Source organism: Protopterus annectens, chromosome 8.part0 (assembly GCF_019279795.1).
Source record: "Protopterus annectens isolate FY-2018-M chromosome 8.part0, PAN1.0, whole genome shotgun sequence".
In the NCBI taxonomy this organism is placed as follows: Eukaryota; Metazoa; Chordata; order Ceratodontiformes; family Protopteridae; genus Protopterus; species Protopterus annectens.
Genome location: NC_056741.1, coordinates 25,514,083 through 25,531,248, shown reverse-complemented (window position 1 = coordinate 25,531,248; position 17,166 = coordinate 25,514,083). Strand labels below are relative to the sequence as shown.

The following is a 17,166-nucleotide window of genomic DNA, read 5'->3' as shown; positions in this document are numbered from 1 at the left end:
AATCGATGAAAATATAAGATGGAAAATGTCAGGGAGGTTGCTAAGAGACCTACAGTATCACTGAAGGAGCTGCAAGAGTTTCTGGCAAGTACTGGTTGTGTACTACATGTGACAACAATCTCCCATATTCTCCATATGTCTGGGCTATGGGGTAGGGTTGCAAGACGGAAGCCTTTTCTTACACAGAAAAATATGCAGGCCCTGCTAAAATTTGCAAAACAACACATCAAGTCTCCCAAAAGCATGTGGGAAATGTGTTATGGTCTGATGAGACCAAGGTTGAACTTTTTGGCCACAATTCCAAAAGGTACTTTTGGCGCAAAACAATACTTTGCATCACCAAAAGAATACCATCTCCACGGTGAAGCATGGTGGTGGCAATATAATGCTTTGAGATTGCTTTTCTTCAGCTGGAACTGGGGCTTTAGTCAAGGTGGAGGGAATTATGAACTGTTCCAAATACAAGTCACTTTTGGCTCAAAACCTTTAGGTGTCTGCTAGAAAGCTGAAGACGAAGAGGAACTTTCAACACAACAATGACCCCAAGCATACATCCAAATCAACAAAACGCTGAGAGAAGAAAGGAGCCACTTTTGAGATTTGAAGTATTTTCTTCTGATTTTTTGTTTAAAATTTCTGCTTTGCTGCCTACTTTTCGGCATTTTCTGGCTTGCTAAAGTTGATATCTGTATTAGAAACAGTATTTAGAACACATCTAGAACCTGTTTACTGCATTTCCTGTGGTGCACTTAATTTAAAATCTTTTTTTCTTAAAATTGCATTTTACCTGACTCTGGTCTAACACTTAAGTGTGGGGTCATTTATTGCACTGTTCTGACTATTTTGCTACTTGTGTATCTCTGCTACCTTTAAAGTAAAAAAAAAAAAAAAAAAAAAAAAAATCTTGCTTTTTTCCCACTTTCTGAAATTTAAAAAAGTTCAGTTACAGATCTACTGTTCTGAACTGTTTGTAATTTTCTTGGAGGCCAGTGCTTGCTTGGGCTAAAGGGAAGTCTCTGTGTTCATCAGTGGCAGTGATTAACATTGAACAGCCTGCCTGCCCCTGTAGGAGTGGTTACTGCCTAGAAACGTTTTGGGCTAATTCCCAGCTCTTTCAAGTCCCCTGCCTTAAAACCTGCTTTTGCAAGATTTTGCGCAGAGAGCAGCATCGGGCAGCACCGCTTAAAGCATCGGGCAGCACCGCTTAAACGGGTTTAAACTATTCCCGGCTCCACAGAGTCTGCTCTTGACTTTTTCCCTTAGAACTGTTCTAAATCTCAAAGTAAGCACTCTATTTTCATTCTAAAGCCCTGCACTTGATCTTATAAGTAATCTTATAAGTAAACACTAACTAAAGCACTACACCCTCTTATACTCCTTATAAGTGCTTGGCTCCCTATTGGTCCTTTCTGATCAGTCAAAAAACTGTTCCTTATACTGTTCTGGCATGCCCATAGTCAGTTTTGGGTTTACTCTCTAGTCCAGCTGATGAATCTGGGTATCTTGAGACAATGTTACAACTGCCTTATGTACACAGACCACCCTCTCCTCCTCCCATCAAACTCAAATATATTTGAGAGATGCAACTATATAGCCAAACTGGAGGCTGAGCTCTCTCAACCCAGCACTGGCACAGTCGGTCAGGAGGAGAAGGTAACCACACACACCACTATTCCAGTCTCACATAGACCTATCACATCAACAAACCAAACACATAATCACACAAAAACATACTCGGAGGCTCTAAATAAAAATCTGCCAAAGCAGCAGAGACCTCCAAAGCAGACATCCAAGCAACCACTACCCCACAACAATACCCACGTATCACATATTTCACAAAGTCAGTGTGCCACACAGCCACAGCCCTTAAGGCTAAACAACACATCTAACACACTTCTAATAGGGGACTCTATTGTCAGACACACTGATGTCCCTCTCACCAGACTGAACAAGTAGAAGGTCACTGTAAGCTGCCTGTCGGGCTCCAGGATCTGCCACATAACACAAGTACTCAGGTCACTCCAAAGCAAGTACAAATATGACTCCGTCATTGTCCATGCTGGTGTGAATGACCTGAGATGTACCTCCCTGGACTACATGAAAAGAGACACAGAGGAGCTCTCTGATCATGTAGCCCAGACCGATATGACCCTGACCTTGAGTAGCATCTTGCCCTCACCAAGAATGATGCTACAGTATAAAGACAAAATGATCAATTTTAACAATTGGCTAAAGTATTGGTGTCATTCTAAGGGGATTCAGTGTCTGTCAGCCTGGAATGACATGCTTGACAAGCCACATTGCTTCGCTATGGACGGCTTACACCTGTCACCCTTGGGCTTTCGAATACTGGCTAAGGCTCTTGCCACCCCCATAGTGCCTATTTTAGGCAAGGCTCAAAAGACAAACCCACCTCCATAGACATCACAAGAAAAAAAAACTAAGGGTAATGCTGCTCAATGCCAGAAGTCTAAACCTCAAGATGCACGCACTCGAGGCTCTCCTCAGTATGGAGAATATCGATATCTGTGCAGTGACAGAGACCTGGTTCAAGGCCCCAGAGAGCACCCCAGCACTACCAGGTTATACCTCATACCATGCTTTTCTTCCCCATAACTTGGACCAAACCACAAAAGGAGGGGGAGTATCCATATTCATCAAAGATACCCATACCTCCAGGTTAGTGGCACTACACGAAGCATCAGAGACCATCCATGTACAGTTAACAGTGGGCAAAACTGCCTTTCAGTTAGTAGCCTGCTACAGACCACCCTCCCAAACTCAGGAACCCCATTCGGCCTTCCTGAGAACACTGGAGAATATGAAGGTCTCTCCAAACACAATAATATTGGGTGACTTCAACTACCCAAACATCGACTGGGAAAACTACTCAAGCCCCAACACCCTTGCCCAATGGTTCCTAGAATTTATAAACTAAAATGCTATGGAACAACTGGTCACCACTCCCACAAGAGGGGATAACATATTGGACATGGTCATCACCAACATGGGGACTCTATGTTCCACACCAGTGGTATGTCCCTCATTGGTAAGATCAGACCATAAATTAATCTCACTGGACAACCATATCCCATCCCCACCCCCAGCCAAGGAAATCACGGTGAGAAATTTCTCAAAAGCAAATTTTCCACTTCTCAAAACCGAGGTGGAATCCTTCAAAGCCACTGGGCCAGTGGAAAATACTGCCCAAACAGCAGAATCCTTTACAAATGCATTCTATGAACACCTACAGGAATGCATGGATCGTGCTATCCCAAATAAAACCAAGACTTACTCCTCCAAAGGCAGGAAACCAGTCTGGTGGACCCCGGCCATAAATAAGCTATACAACAGAAGGAGGAAGCTACTACATGATAGAGCAAAATCCCAAAAAGAGAAGGCATCTCTGATCAGTACTAGCAAGAAACTATGATCCCTCAGCTTCAAAACAAAAATTGCACAAGACACTAAAGATAATCACAAGGCCTTCTTTAGTTATGTCAGGAATCTGGGCAGGCAACTCCCAGATATACTCTGAGTTAGTACAAAATGACAAAAAATACACTGATCCCACAGACATTGCCAACATCCTGGCAGACAGGTTCAGTGCAAACTCCCCCCCTTCCTCCCCAAAAGACCAAATGTCTATCCCAACAGAATGTAGCCTCCCTGACATAACAAATGCACAGGTGAGAGCTGCCCTCTCCAAAGCAAAAAACACAGCATCAATGGGACCGGACAGTGTCACAGGCTGCATCTAACACGAGCTCCAAGAAGAACTAAACCCTCATATAAAGTCACTGTTCAATCTTAGCCTTACTACAGGATATGTACCCAAGGAATGGCATACAGCAACAGTGGTCCTGCTCCACAAAGGTGGTGCCACAACGGATCCAGGAAACTATCACCCTATAAGCCTGACAAGTCTGGTCTGCAAAGCTATGGAGCGTATCATCATTGAACTCATAAACAAGGACATTGGTAACCTCCAGACACTGGATCCCACCCAATTTGGCTTTGTTAAGGGCAGATCTTGCCTCTTGAACCTGGTTGACTTCTTTGAAACAGTTACCAAGGCCATAGATGAAGGGAAGGTAGTTCACATGGCCTACCTGGACCTCGCAAAAGCCTTTGAGACAATACCCCACTTGGGCATCATAAATAAGCTCACCAGCTTAAATATCAACCTCTATGTCACAAGATGGGTTGCAAACTGGCTCAGGGATAGAACCCACATGGTCAGTATTACAGGTGCCATGTCAGTCTCCAAACCAGTTACAAGTGGCGTCCCACAAGGCTCAGTCCTGGGACCTTCCTTGTTCAGTATATACTTCTTTGAGGTACAGGCTAATACTGGAGGACTATGGCTGACCAAGTTCACAGATGACTGCAAGCTGGGTGCCATAATCGACTCTCCGGCTGACACAAGCATTCTCCAAAAGGGTCTCCCAGAGAAGGATAACTGGTGCCAGAGCCATGGCCTTAAGCTAAATGCCAAAAAGTGCATAGTCATTCCCTTCAGGAAAAACAAAGTGCGAACAAATTACCACATAGGTGGTAATCCATTAAGTACGGAAAAAGTAATTAGGGATTTGGGGACCCAAGCAGGTAGAAACCTCTCTTTTGACAATCACGTTGCCAGAGTGGTTAGAAAGACCTTCTATATAGCCCACCTTAAAGAAAGGGTTCACATCTAGAACAAGAGAGGTCATTGTGCCCCTCTACTCATCACTCATCAGGCCCATAATTGAATACAATGCCCCATTTGGGATGTACCTTACCCGACACCTGCAGCAACTGGAGGGGCCCCAAAAGTACCTCACCAAGAGGATCAAGGGACTCAAACAGATGCCCTATGCAGTTCGGCTAAAGAAACTCCAGCTCTACTCAGTTGCTTACCGCCTACAAAGAGGTGATCTATGCCTGACATATAAAGCCATGTCCAACCTAGAATTAATGGACATGCTCCACCTCAGGAAATCCAAATCCCTTAGAGCTACACGCTGCAGGGACTTAAACCTCAGCACAGAAATAAATAGGACATGCTGGAGGGACAGATTCATATCCCAGAGGCTGCCCTCACTCTGGAACAGAATCCCAGTCCATGTTAGGCAGAGCCCCTCACTGACCCTCTTCAAGAGAAATCTTGACGAGTGGATGGGAGATCGTAAGTTCACCCATGGGATCTCTTCTGTGTCCCTGCTAGACAGGGGCACAGTAAACTAACCTTAAAAGGGCTATCTTCTGTAACCTACTCTACAGAGGCACAGTAAACCGATCTAAAAGGGTGGCGAAAGCCAAACACACTCTGGCTAGGCTTGTAAATGCCCCAGGGCAGATAGCCTAGTATAAACCTATGAACCTATGAACAAAAGAGTGGCTTCACCAGAAGAAAATGAAAGTTTTGGAATGGCCCAGCCAGAGCCCAGACCTAAATCCAATAGAAAGTCTGTGAGGTGACCTGAAGAAGGCTGTGCACAAGAGATGCCCTTGCAATCTGACAGATTTGGAGTGCTTTTGCAAGGAAGAGTGAGCAAATATTGCCAAGTCAAGATGTGCCATGCTGATAGACTCCTATCCAAGAAGACTGAATGCTGTAATTAAATCAAAAGGTGCTTCAACAAAGAATTAGTTTAAGGGTGTGCACACTTATGCAACTGGCTTATTGTACATTTTTTATTTTTTATATATTTTCCCCTAACAGATTTGTTTGTTTATCAATTGAATTGTAAAGGTTATAGGTCACATTAAAGGTGGGAAAAGTTTGAAATGATTTATTGTGGTCTCATTTTTTTATATCACAAAAACCTGGCATTTTAACAGGAGTGTGTAAACTTTTTATATCCACTGTATGTATATATATATATATATATATATATATATATATATATATATATATATGGTTTACTATTGTTTGTGTGAATGACATTCTGTCGGCTGCAATGTGCCGGAAAACAGAATGTCAAACGCACGAGCACTTTTGCACCAGATAGTCAACTGCATTTATGCGAATTGTGGAATTCGACTATCTGCATGGAGATCATGGTACAGTGGGGAGTGGAAATTCATCCACATCCCCACTGTAGTGCGATCTCGGAGTTAGACTATATAAGTAGGGGGGGTGGGGGTGCAGGGGGGCTTGCCCCCCTGCAAAAATGTGATAGCTGTATAGGAGTTTGATTTAGATCAGCTCCTATACAGCTATCATGTGGTGGTTTCGACAACAATGTCGAGTCAAATGCGTCGAGCATTTGGTTCGACATTGTGTATATTTTTTCGGTATTACCATTCATTTATTTGAAGAAAATGTTTTCCATTCGAATAAACAATAGTAAACCTATATATATATATATATATATATATATATATATATATATATATATATATATATATATAAAATAAAACTTCAACGTAATAACTAGAAAACAAATAAAATAAAATAAAAATTCAAATAAAGTCCAAGAGCCAATAATTAGCGCTTTCATCCAGGTTTAATGTACTGGACTTCTTCAGAAAGACTTTCTGAAGAAGTCCAGTACATTAAACCTGGATGAAAGCGCTAATTATTGACTCTCAGACTTTTATTTGAATTTTTATTTTATTTTATTTGTTTTCTTCTAGTTATTACGTTGAAGTTTTATTTTATATATATATATATATATATATATATATATATATATATATATATATATATATATATATATATATATATATATATATAGGTTTACTATTGTTTATTCGAATGGAAAAACATTTTCTCTTCAAATAAATGAATGGTAATACCGAAAGTAAAAAAAATTTTTATTTTATTTTATTTGTTTTCTTCTAGTTATTACGTTGAAGTTTTATTATATATAATCTATTTCTTCAATATTTAAGTGATTTTTGGCATATATATATATATATATATATATATATATACACACACACACACACACATGTGTGTGTGTGTCTGTGTGTGTGTGTGTGTGTGTGTGTGTGTGTGTGTGTGTGTGTGTGCCTGTGTATCAAAACAAACAAACAGCAGCTTGGTTCATTATGATAAAATAATCATGTATTTTAGATGGCTTCCACCAAGATGATGCTAAGTATGTTTCAGTCCAAATGGAGCTTCTTCAGTACATAAGCAAAACTAAAAAAAGACAGAATAAAGGAAAACCAGTCAAAAGAGATAAATCTAGAGTAATAAATTTGTATACTCATTAGTGGCAGTCATACAGAAATCCACCTACGTATACATTGTCAAATGCTTATTTTATTTATTTATTTATTTGTTTGTTTGTTTGTTTACTGGGAAAGTCTGAATGGGTCAAACCCATTTTCAGCAGAGCCTTGGGGAGAAGTCTCCATTTGTTTACATTGCATTATACTAAGTTCCATTTAAATACAGAGTAGTTACATTTCTATTTACATTTATACATATTTATTTATAAATAAATGGTAACAAAAATAAATAGCATCAGTCTTAACATAATCAAATACCATTCACTATAAAACTTTAGTATAGCCCTATACAGATGGATGGTAACAGAATTAAGTAACAAAAACTATCAGTTTTAATTTCAGCCCAGCCAGGTGAATCAGATATATTAAGTGATTCAAATATCAAAATAATATATATTGAAAATATGGAAGAAATCGCCAGGGAATTGTTATGGCTAGGCTTGTATAGACACTGGGGCCGGTAGCCTAGTACCAACCTACGAACCTATGAACCTCTATAGTAATAAAAGAAATAAAATGTAATGACGAACCAAGGTATGAAATACATTATTATTTGGCGCCCTCTTGTGGTTGATAAATGTATACCAGCCACCTATTTCAGCCCAGATGGACGTAATGCACACTAGGGTATAAATCACATTATTATTCTTATTTAGACATTGTTTTTTTCTGAATTATTAGGGGTAGAGGATAGAACTCTATTGATGACAATAAAAAGGAATTTTGCTCCTTTGTGTTGCTGCTTATGTTTCAGAACAGCATTTTTGTCTCAGGCATAACTTAAGTCACTCAAACGAAGTGAAATCCCATTTGAACTGACAGGAGGTTTCTCCAACTTAAAGAGGCACCACAGATACATATCACAATATAGATGAACCTTTCTGTTCTACGTGTTATCAGTTCTTTGATATCAGAAATCCTGTGTGTGTTGCATGAAGTAAAAGTCATATTAGCAAAATGTGTATGAACCACGGGTATGCAGAAATCCTTTTGCTCTAAAAATGAGCAATAATTTGTTAAAAATCTGCTTGACCCTAAAAATGTTGCTGCCAAATGTGGTGTCAAAAGATATACAGAAGTGTTACCTTAATTACCTTATCTATTATTATACAAAGGTCTTTCCTAGTATCCTCTGAAGCATGTGAATAAACTTGCTGTATCACAGTTATTGTCCTCCTCTTTAAAATTTTGGTACGCAAGTCTTCGTACTGTTTTAAACAGTTCTTCTCATTATTGTAGATTATTATTACTCTCCAAAACTACAAATGAGGATATTGTTTGCCATAAATAGGGGGTGACAGCTAGCAGCCATTAATTAAGAATTTTATGAAAACGATTTGCATTGTAAAGAAGTTGTCACTGAACCACCTGTCATTTTGATAGTGACATCCAAATAGTCAATGGTCAAAAGGCAGTAGTTAATGATAACGTTAATTCCCATGCTATTGTTATAAAGGAAAGATACAAAAATCTGTAGCCCAGCTGTATCACAAGTACAGAGAAAGCAACAGTCAGTCAGGAACCTCCTCTACATTTCAATATTGGTACCACAATTTCACATAAAACCCTTATCAGTTTTTTTTATTAATGGCTACTAGTTGCCATCCCAGATTTATGGTAAATGATATCTCTTACTTGCAGTTACCTCAAGAATCAGGGACAAAACCATAAATAATTAGGGACAGAGGTCGTCCATTACAATAAATTTCATATATTGATACTATCTGTAAGAAAAATACACCTTTCGGAAGAATAAGAGATGTTTAGCTGTAATGAGTGACACTCTTTGCTTGTTCTACTCATCACTATCCTCTCATAAAATTAGAAATTTTAATCGTGAGGCAAAAATGTGAGCCATAAAGCAGGGATATCTCTAAACTTCAGGGACAGTTCAGAGTTATACAGCTATATACAGAAGAATAACTGCTTATTTGAACGGATAATGTCTTACTTTTTTATCTCTCATTACTTCCCCATTTTTTTCACTTGTTAACCAAGCAAATCCACCAAGTAAATATGCTTTTTTTCAGAGGTATCGGTGAGCACTGACTGGTGTAATGGGTTTTTCCAAGTCATACAATTTCCTAGTAAAAACTGAGGAACTCAAGCAATGCATAACAGAATGAAGCATATAACATTTATTCTCGGAACTAAGTTTCCTATGCATTGTTACTGTCTTTTTCACACTGCTCCCCATTTTATGTCATCACATATCAATGGTCCAATCCTTATTTTTGTTGTTGTTACCATTCCTCCTCTGCTGTCTGTTGCCCCCATTGACTTTGTCATCTGCGTTACTCTGCATATATTTGCACTTGCTTTAATCCTGATTCCCATACATGGAAATGTGGGAGGGTGGCCTAACGGTTAAGGTGTTTGCCTTACAAACACAGGGTGCAGGGTTTGAGTCTTACAAGGGATAATTGGCTAGGCTTAAAATGTCTCGCAAGGGCAGTTAGCTTAGTAATAACCTATGAACCTATGAAACATTTCTCAACCTTGCAAGTCCCTACCAATGTGCTCCTTAATCTTTCTTCTCATCATTCATGCTAGAGATTTTTTTTCTGATTTCTGCAGAGTGGTGCACTTTGTATCATTTTAATCTCTCTGTGGTATTTAACATTCCATAAGAAAACCAGTCTCAACCATAGGTAGCTAGGCATATGCAAAGTACAGTGTACATGTTTAAAAATAATTTATTTCTTTTATGACTGAGATGTTGTTGAATTTATTATTTGTTAAAAGGCATATTTATTTTATTTTGTAGTGGTATTTTTTCAGAATGCCTGAATGGCTAAAGTATTTTTTTAAATATCTAATTTTTGTTGTTGGGGATGCACACTTGTGGATCAGAAGGCATAATTCTAGAAGATGATCTACAATTCCAAAAATTCTGGCCATATCCTATTACTGAGATGTATTTCAGTAACAGATTCTGTGCTCTGGTGTTGGGCTTATTCAATAACAGGTCTTAACCTTTTACCCCAAGAATCTAGGATAAAACTAAAAAATAATGACCCCAAATCTAAGTTGATAGAATAACAAGTTTTACATTAGTATGTCTGTTTTCTGTAGGATATGGAGTCATAAATTCAAATGTTTGTCATTATTTGATGACAGTTCTCAATGGTATGCAACAAAGTCTAGAAGATTTAGAATCTTTTCCTGGAAGTGTTTAGATAGGTATTTATATATCCAACGTAGACGCCAAAGAATTTTTCCTCAGCTGGATAGCAAATGTTTGAGGTGTGACAGGGAAGAAAGAGATGTTTGGGAACATATTTTTTGGGATTGTAATGACTTGGCATTCTTTAAAGATTCCCTGTGGACCGCTCTGTCAGCGATGCTGGGTGAGCAGATTGGATTGACTAGGGAGATGATTTTTTTCAGCTATGATACAGTTTGGAATTGCCTAGACATAGTAAAGCCTTGCTGAGTCTAATTATGGTGGCTGCCAAAATAGCAGTTACTAGAAAATGAAAACCACAGTCTAGACCAACTTTACTAGAAGTAGTGAATTTAGTAACAGAGATAAAACAACTGGAATTGAGATATTTAGAAAAGGGAAGGAACAAACTACATAGGAAAAATGAGAATTGTGGGAACAATATATGCAGAGAAGGAACAAGGTTTAAAAGAACTCAGGATTTGAATGAACTGTATAATGCTTAACTGACAATGACTGGTTAGATTATAAGTGATGTAATATGTTTGCAACTACAGCTGTTTCAATGGTGTTTGTGATATACAATGTTTGCAACTAAAGTGGTGACAATAAATATGACTGCCTATGTCATATGTGATAATTTAATAAAGATGTTTTTGTTAAAAAAAAAAAAAAAAAAAAATATTGTAAATGATTTACCTGAAAACCACAAATTTTACAAGAAACATACCAAAATGTTGAGGCAAAATCAGGGACCTTGTGTGAAATCAAGGACAGTGAGAGACAGGTTGGAAGGTTTTTTTTTTTTTTTTTTTTACTTACCAACTCAATATGAGATTCTGTTTTTTTGTATTTGCTCCCCTTAGTGGTGAATTCTTGGAACAGACTTCCAGACAGAACCAAATCTGACATTGCTTTGTAGACCATACACAGGTCACCTCCAAGAAACAGAATATAACTATCCCTGAAGCTTTATGATTAGTTCACATTTCAAATGCTGTGATTTTTCTAGTAAAAAAGCATTTTACCTTTTTAAGATATTTCAAGCAGTTTGTTCATATGCTACAACTTGCAACATCATAGTCATTAATAAATAAGATCAGAAAGGAATGAAACAGTACTATGGCCTTCTTAGGCGGCAGTGACCAGAAATGCCCTTTAGAATTCCATGGGATGCAGAATATGCTTTCCTAACACACTGGTCAAAGTTTACATTTTTGACTTGACCATTTAGATTGTAATCATATTTTGTTTTGGTTTAATTTCGCCAAGCATTTTGGGTTTCTAATACCATGACAGGAGTGGACCCCATTCCTAAATCATGATATGTTTAGAGTTCATGAAATCAGTATTGTTTCAGTCTTTGATGTTAGCCAAGAGTGCTCTTCTCAGCACCCTCAATTGTATTTCCTTTTTGCTAGGTCTCGTGATGCTACTTTTTCTGACGTTAAAGGTGAAGCTATTAATTCTATATCAGTTACGTATATTTGTAGGCCATCATGCAGAATTTTGATAATTATGTAAATGATTAAACAACAGCACAGACATAACTATATCTATATTTATATACATATATGGAGTTTTGTTAAATAGCCAAGTAAGAATAAAATCACCATTCATAAAAGAGATGTCATAATGTCAGCAATTCAAAATATAAAATGATCAGATTGTCAAGACCTGAGATATCAGAAGAAGTGTAATGGCTGCAGTAATCACACAAACTTATTCATTATTACTGATGAGAAACAAACCAAAAAGTATTATAACGTGAAAGATTCAAAGCGTTAAAGAATGAGGAATAACTGAAAAAATGTTAATATAATGGAAGTTTACATTCCCCGCCAAGTGCATAACACATAATTCCGTAAAAGAGAGTAAAGCAACCATTCAAAAAAACGCATCTTCTTCATACCAGATCATGACTAGTGCAACAACAGGTCCCATGGTATATCAGGAAATATGACCACAATTGCATTTTCAACAGACTAGCAAATGCTTTTAAGACATCCTGCATAAAATTTTAATTTTGAATAACTCTGTTAAACTGCTCAGATCTTTGGCGTAGCCTACTTTCTTGGTGATGGTGGGCATGTAGTATTTAGACATAAATATGGCTCTTCCACTATATCCTGTTCTCTAACTGAGAGGGACACCACTGTTTTCAAGTCAGAAATTCATCTTCCTGGCAAATATCTAATTTGCAGTGCCAAGCCTCAACTAAGTTTTGAGTGCAAAGCAAGAAAACACATTAAAAGCTAAAATACTACAAAATGGTACCGGGAATCTTTGGAAGCTGTGCTGTACCCGTCGTCTTTAACTTAAACTTACATGGTTTGCCCAGAAAGTACCAATCGGTAAAATAGCAGAGCAACTCTTTACTATCTACTGGGAACATATAACTTAGCTCTAGAAAAGCATTAATAACTTAATTTTCTTTTAAGAATGCCAATGCCTCCAGTAATTGAAATTTAACAGAAGTGCCATATAGAGTTAACAAGCATACACTCTGACTTTTACATGAAACATTATGTCCAAAGTGAAAAAGGCAACCCTTAGAATCTGCACCATTAATATTATTCTGAATACTTTTAATGGAAGCAATCTCAGAATCACCATAGAACATACTTGACACCTGCACGTAAATTCTCTGATGGCAGAAAATCAAACACGGTCAAGCTATATTACAGACAGTAAATACACAAGTGTGATTGTCTTAGTACTATCACAGTATTTAATGAAGCTGAGGATACTGTATAATTGCCTATATATCTGTCCCTTAGTTAAAAAGCTCCATCCATGAGCCAAATAAATAAAAATTAATTCTGAGCAGTAGAAAGAACATCTCAGTCACTGCATCTGTTGATTTTCTTACTAAGAATGTGCCACATTTCAGAGGAAACTCTGTGACATTTAAACTTTTTAAAGAGACATCATTAGATACGTTGGTAATATAATACTTCCTTCTTATATGATTAACTTGTTATAGCATATCATTGTCTACTACCAGGCATGGAGTATCTCCAGACAGAGTATCACACAGATGCAGCATCTCTCTACTTTGGATGGGTCACTTGTATGGTGATGTCTAAATAGATTTCATCAGTTCTTCACCTGCTCCTGTCAGAAATGTTATAGCTCGACCCTTGCACTTCTCTTTCAATTTCAAACCCAATATTTGTAAATTGTGTTTATTTTTTCTAAGCTGTACATATATCTGTCAATTAACAAAACCTCCTTTCCTTTCTGTAAATGCGCTGTACTAGTGATAGAACTTAAGCAGCCAGGAGCCATGTTTGCACTTGTAACATCCACTGTGGTACAAACCCCTGTGTATCAGCACTCCTTTTATAAATTTGCAATAATTAGAGCATTTGATCTTCTAATTATTCTATATTTTGAATTGTCAGCATTACAATGTCACTATTATGAATGCTGATGTCATCATTAATCGACTATTTAACATAATACACACTCACACACACGCACAGAGGCACACACTTAGAGACACACACATAAACATACATACACATAGACACCCACAATACACACACACACACACACACACACACACACACACACACACACACACACACACACACACACACTCATTCTCATATGGAAAATATCAACATGTGGTTGGTAACGTCTATGATAATTTGGGGGAAGAAAAGGACAGTTATCTACCACTGCAAATATACAGATCCATTTGGCTTTCCTTTGCCTAGGAACATCTACACCCTTGCACAGGGGCACATGAACATTCTTGATTGCCATTAAGGCCCATCCTAATGAACACATTTGGGATGTCTTCATTTTGTGGAACAGTTGTAGGCTATTGTTTGGTGATGGTCTTGGGGTTGTGACAAGGAGTATTGCTGGTATGCTATCACTGACAGTGGATGGACAAAAAGGGTGAAAGTCATAAAGGGGAACCATACAGCAATAAAAAATATGTTATGGTCTGCTTTTAGAATTGTATCATATGATAAAAATCAGTTTTTTACAATACTCTGGATTTTCTTATGTGACTGTGGCTGAGACAGGTAAAATTACTTCAAGAAGGAAAATTGAGTATGAACTTCTAGAATGTACCTCATGAGACTGCATGGCATTGTATTACATTTGTAAAACAAACTGGATTCAGGTTTGAATCTCATCTCTTCTAACCTGAATATTTAGTTTCATACTGTACCTCATGAGACTGCATGGCATTGTATTACATTTGTAAATCAAACTGGATTCAGGTTTGAATCTCATCTCTTCTAACCTGAATATTTAGTTTCATACTGTACCTCATGAGACTGCATGGCATTGTATTACATTTGTAAATCAAACTGGATTCAGGTTTGAATCTCATCTCTTCTAACCTGAATATTTAGTTTCATACTGTACCTCATGAGACTGCATGGCATTGTATTACATTTGTAAAACAAACTGGATTCAGGCTTGAATCTCATCTCTTCTAACCTGCATATTTAGTTTACCCATCTGGTTCATAAAGTAGTTCCTAGAGTGTTCCCCACCCCTCACACCCTCACCCAACACATATTTTAAGGTATGATTTATATTTTGTAGAGGTATTATGTAAATTAAATAAAAAAAATATTAATCCCGTTTCTTACTTCTCGCCCACACAGATCATGAAGAACCTGAAGTCAAACAAACCATTTGAAGAAATTGAGCTAAACAGAAGTGTTTGATCTGAATCCAAGTCTGAGGATAATGATGCATTAGTCACCACCTACTTTTGCCATTCACATGTATATGAAGATGAGAAAACTACCCATGGTGGATGTGCAGATGTCAAAGAATCACATAAATGAATTTCCGCAAATTGATAACTCCCATGACAAAATTCTATATCAAAGTGGCATATTCAGTTTGTTATTTCTGACCATTTCTTTATATTTAAGGTGCTAAAAATATAACCCAAAGAATAAATCCACTATATTAAAAATTCATTTCAAAGGAGATCCCACCATATGCAAAGACATCTTTTTCAGAGACTACTGGCTCCTATGTTTGGATCTCAGCAAAGAGATTCCTTGGTGTTAGAAGAGTAAATGAGAATTCTATGAAGCCTGCAACATTCTGCTGTCACAATTTTGGAAAAGTACGTCTGCACTTTTATTCTCTCACTCATAAAAAAATCTGTTTCTCACTGCCAGGCTTGTGTAGCCCAACACTAAAAGGAAGGGGAAAAAGTGCTTGTTCCTGAACTCAAAATTCAGTTTTGACTTCTGCAAATTTGTGTTGCCTATAACTCCGTAGTCAAAAACTGAGACTCTTGAAACTAAATAAACCATTCACACTGAATGTGTGCTAAACAAGTTTTCCAGTATATCACTGAATGAATGCAAGTAACTGATAGACAATGCCTCGACCTGGGTTTGTTGAAGACAGAGGTGGTGCATTGCTTGCTCTGGTATCATTCAACCCAGGATTATTTGACTAAAATGTTTTACAAAAGTATTTTTTCTGCACAACAGGCTGTGTGATTCAGTAATTCGTGTTATATGTGTGTTTTGTTGCTATATGCGCGCAGTAAATCATTCAGCTGATCATAGGTTCTGTAAAAGTCTAGCAATAGTTCAACCTGTAGAAAACTATGTATGACCTTTTATGTAAGCCAAACACTTGTCTCTTCTGACATGTCTGGGTATGCAGTATTCTTGGCAGCAAACCTTGATGTGTTCTATCAAAGCTCATTGTATAGCCACTTAGGTGCATCTGTGTAAAGGTGCAGCCATTTTAAGTGTTATGGCAGTGTCCACTGCCATCTCTGAGAATCTGCTTTGTTTCAATGAACTTGTAATTTGCCAGGAGCACCTGAGGTCTAGCAGAAGGTTTTATTTATCAATTTTCTTTGTGGAAAATTAGTATCATTTTAGAATTTAAGGTAAAAGAACTGCTGGCACTGTGTTACGCTCACAACAAGCAGGTGTATAGATGCTTAAAGTGGTACTTTAATATGATCACTGCTCGTACCTAGTACAGAATCCTTTATACCTGTAAGTTAGGGAGACAAATATTTGCATGCAGGACAGCATGCTACCTTGCAGTGAGATTCATGCCAGGGTGAGATTACATAACAATACAATGTAGACTTCAAGACTCACAGTGAAAGACCTCACAAGCAAAGCTGATATTTTCCATTGTTTTTGGTGCCCTAAGAAGCACAAAACATGCCCACCAGATGTTGTGTGTGTGTGTGTGTGTGTGTGTGTGTGTGTGTGTGTGTGTGTGTGTGTGTGTGTGTGTGTGTTTGTTTTTTTGTTTTTTTCACACTGCATGATCTGAAATTGTTTGTAAACTATAACATCAAGCAGTAAGAAAGAAACTCTACCAGTTTGGTAAGCAAAATATTGAATAAAAGTATGCAAGAAAACAAGTAAGTATCATGTTAGTCATAAAGCAGAAAAATGGATTGCAAAAAAATGAAGGTAAAATTTGAAGTATTGGATAAATTGCTGCAGAAATCTGATTGTCTGAAGAGTTGGCAGTAGGGCATTCTATATAATTTGTTGACATTTGTTTAGTTTTACTTGAGGGATGAGTTTTATCTGAAGTAGAAAAAGGTAGTGCTATGCTCAAAACAATATTTAGGTATGAAACTGGTAAGAAACCTCTGATTAGATCAGTTATTTATAAGTGTTAAACTGCACTACTGTAGCCTTTACAGCGCTGGGTATGTACCAGACGGCTGCTAATTAGAAAGTTTATTTCTGTTATGTGAAGGTGATTGATAATTTATATGGCTACATGTGGCTTTGTTG

The 17,166-nt window shown here is 37.6% G+C and overlaps 1 protein-coding gene across 1 annotated transcript in view; it reads left to right on the top strand.

Moving 5' to 3' along the window:
- The window catches only part of LOC122808625 (tumor necrosis factor receptor superfamily member 5-like), a 448,756-nt gene extending 432,184 nt beyond the window's left edge, over nucleotides 1-16,572 (top strand). Inside the window, exon 8 of the mRNA XM_044079589.1 lies at nucleotides 15,028-16,572. Within this exon, the coding sequence (XP_043935524.1) occupies nucleotides 15,028-15,090 (63 nt within the window). The 3' untranslated portion in view covers nucleotides 15,091-16,572. The remainder of the gene's footprint in view (nucleotides 1-15,027) is intronic.
- The last annotated feature ends 594 nt before the right edge of the window (nucleotides 16,573-17,166 follow it).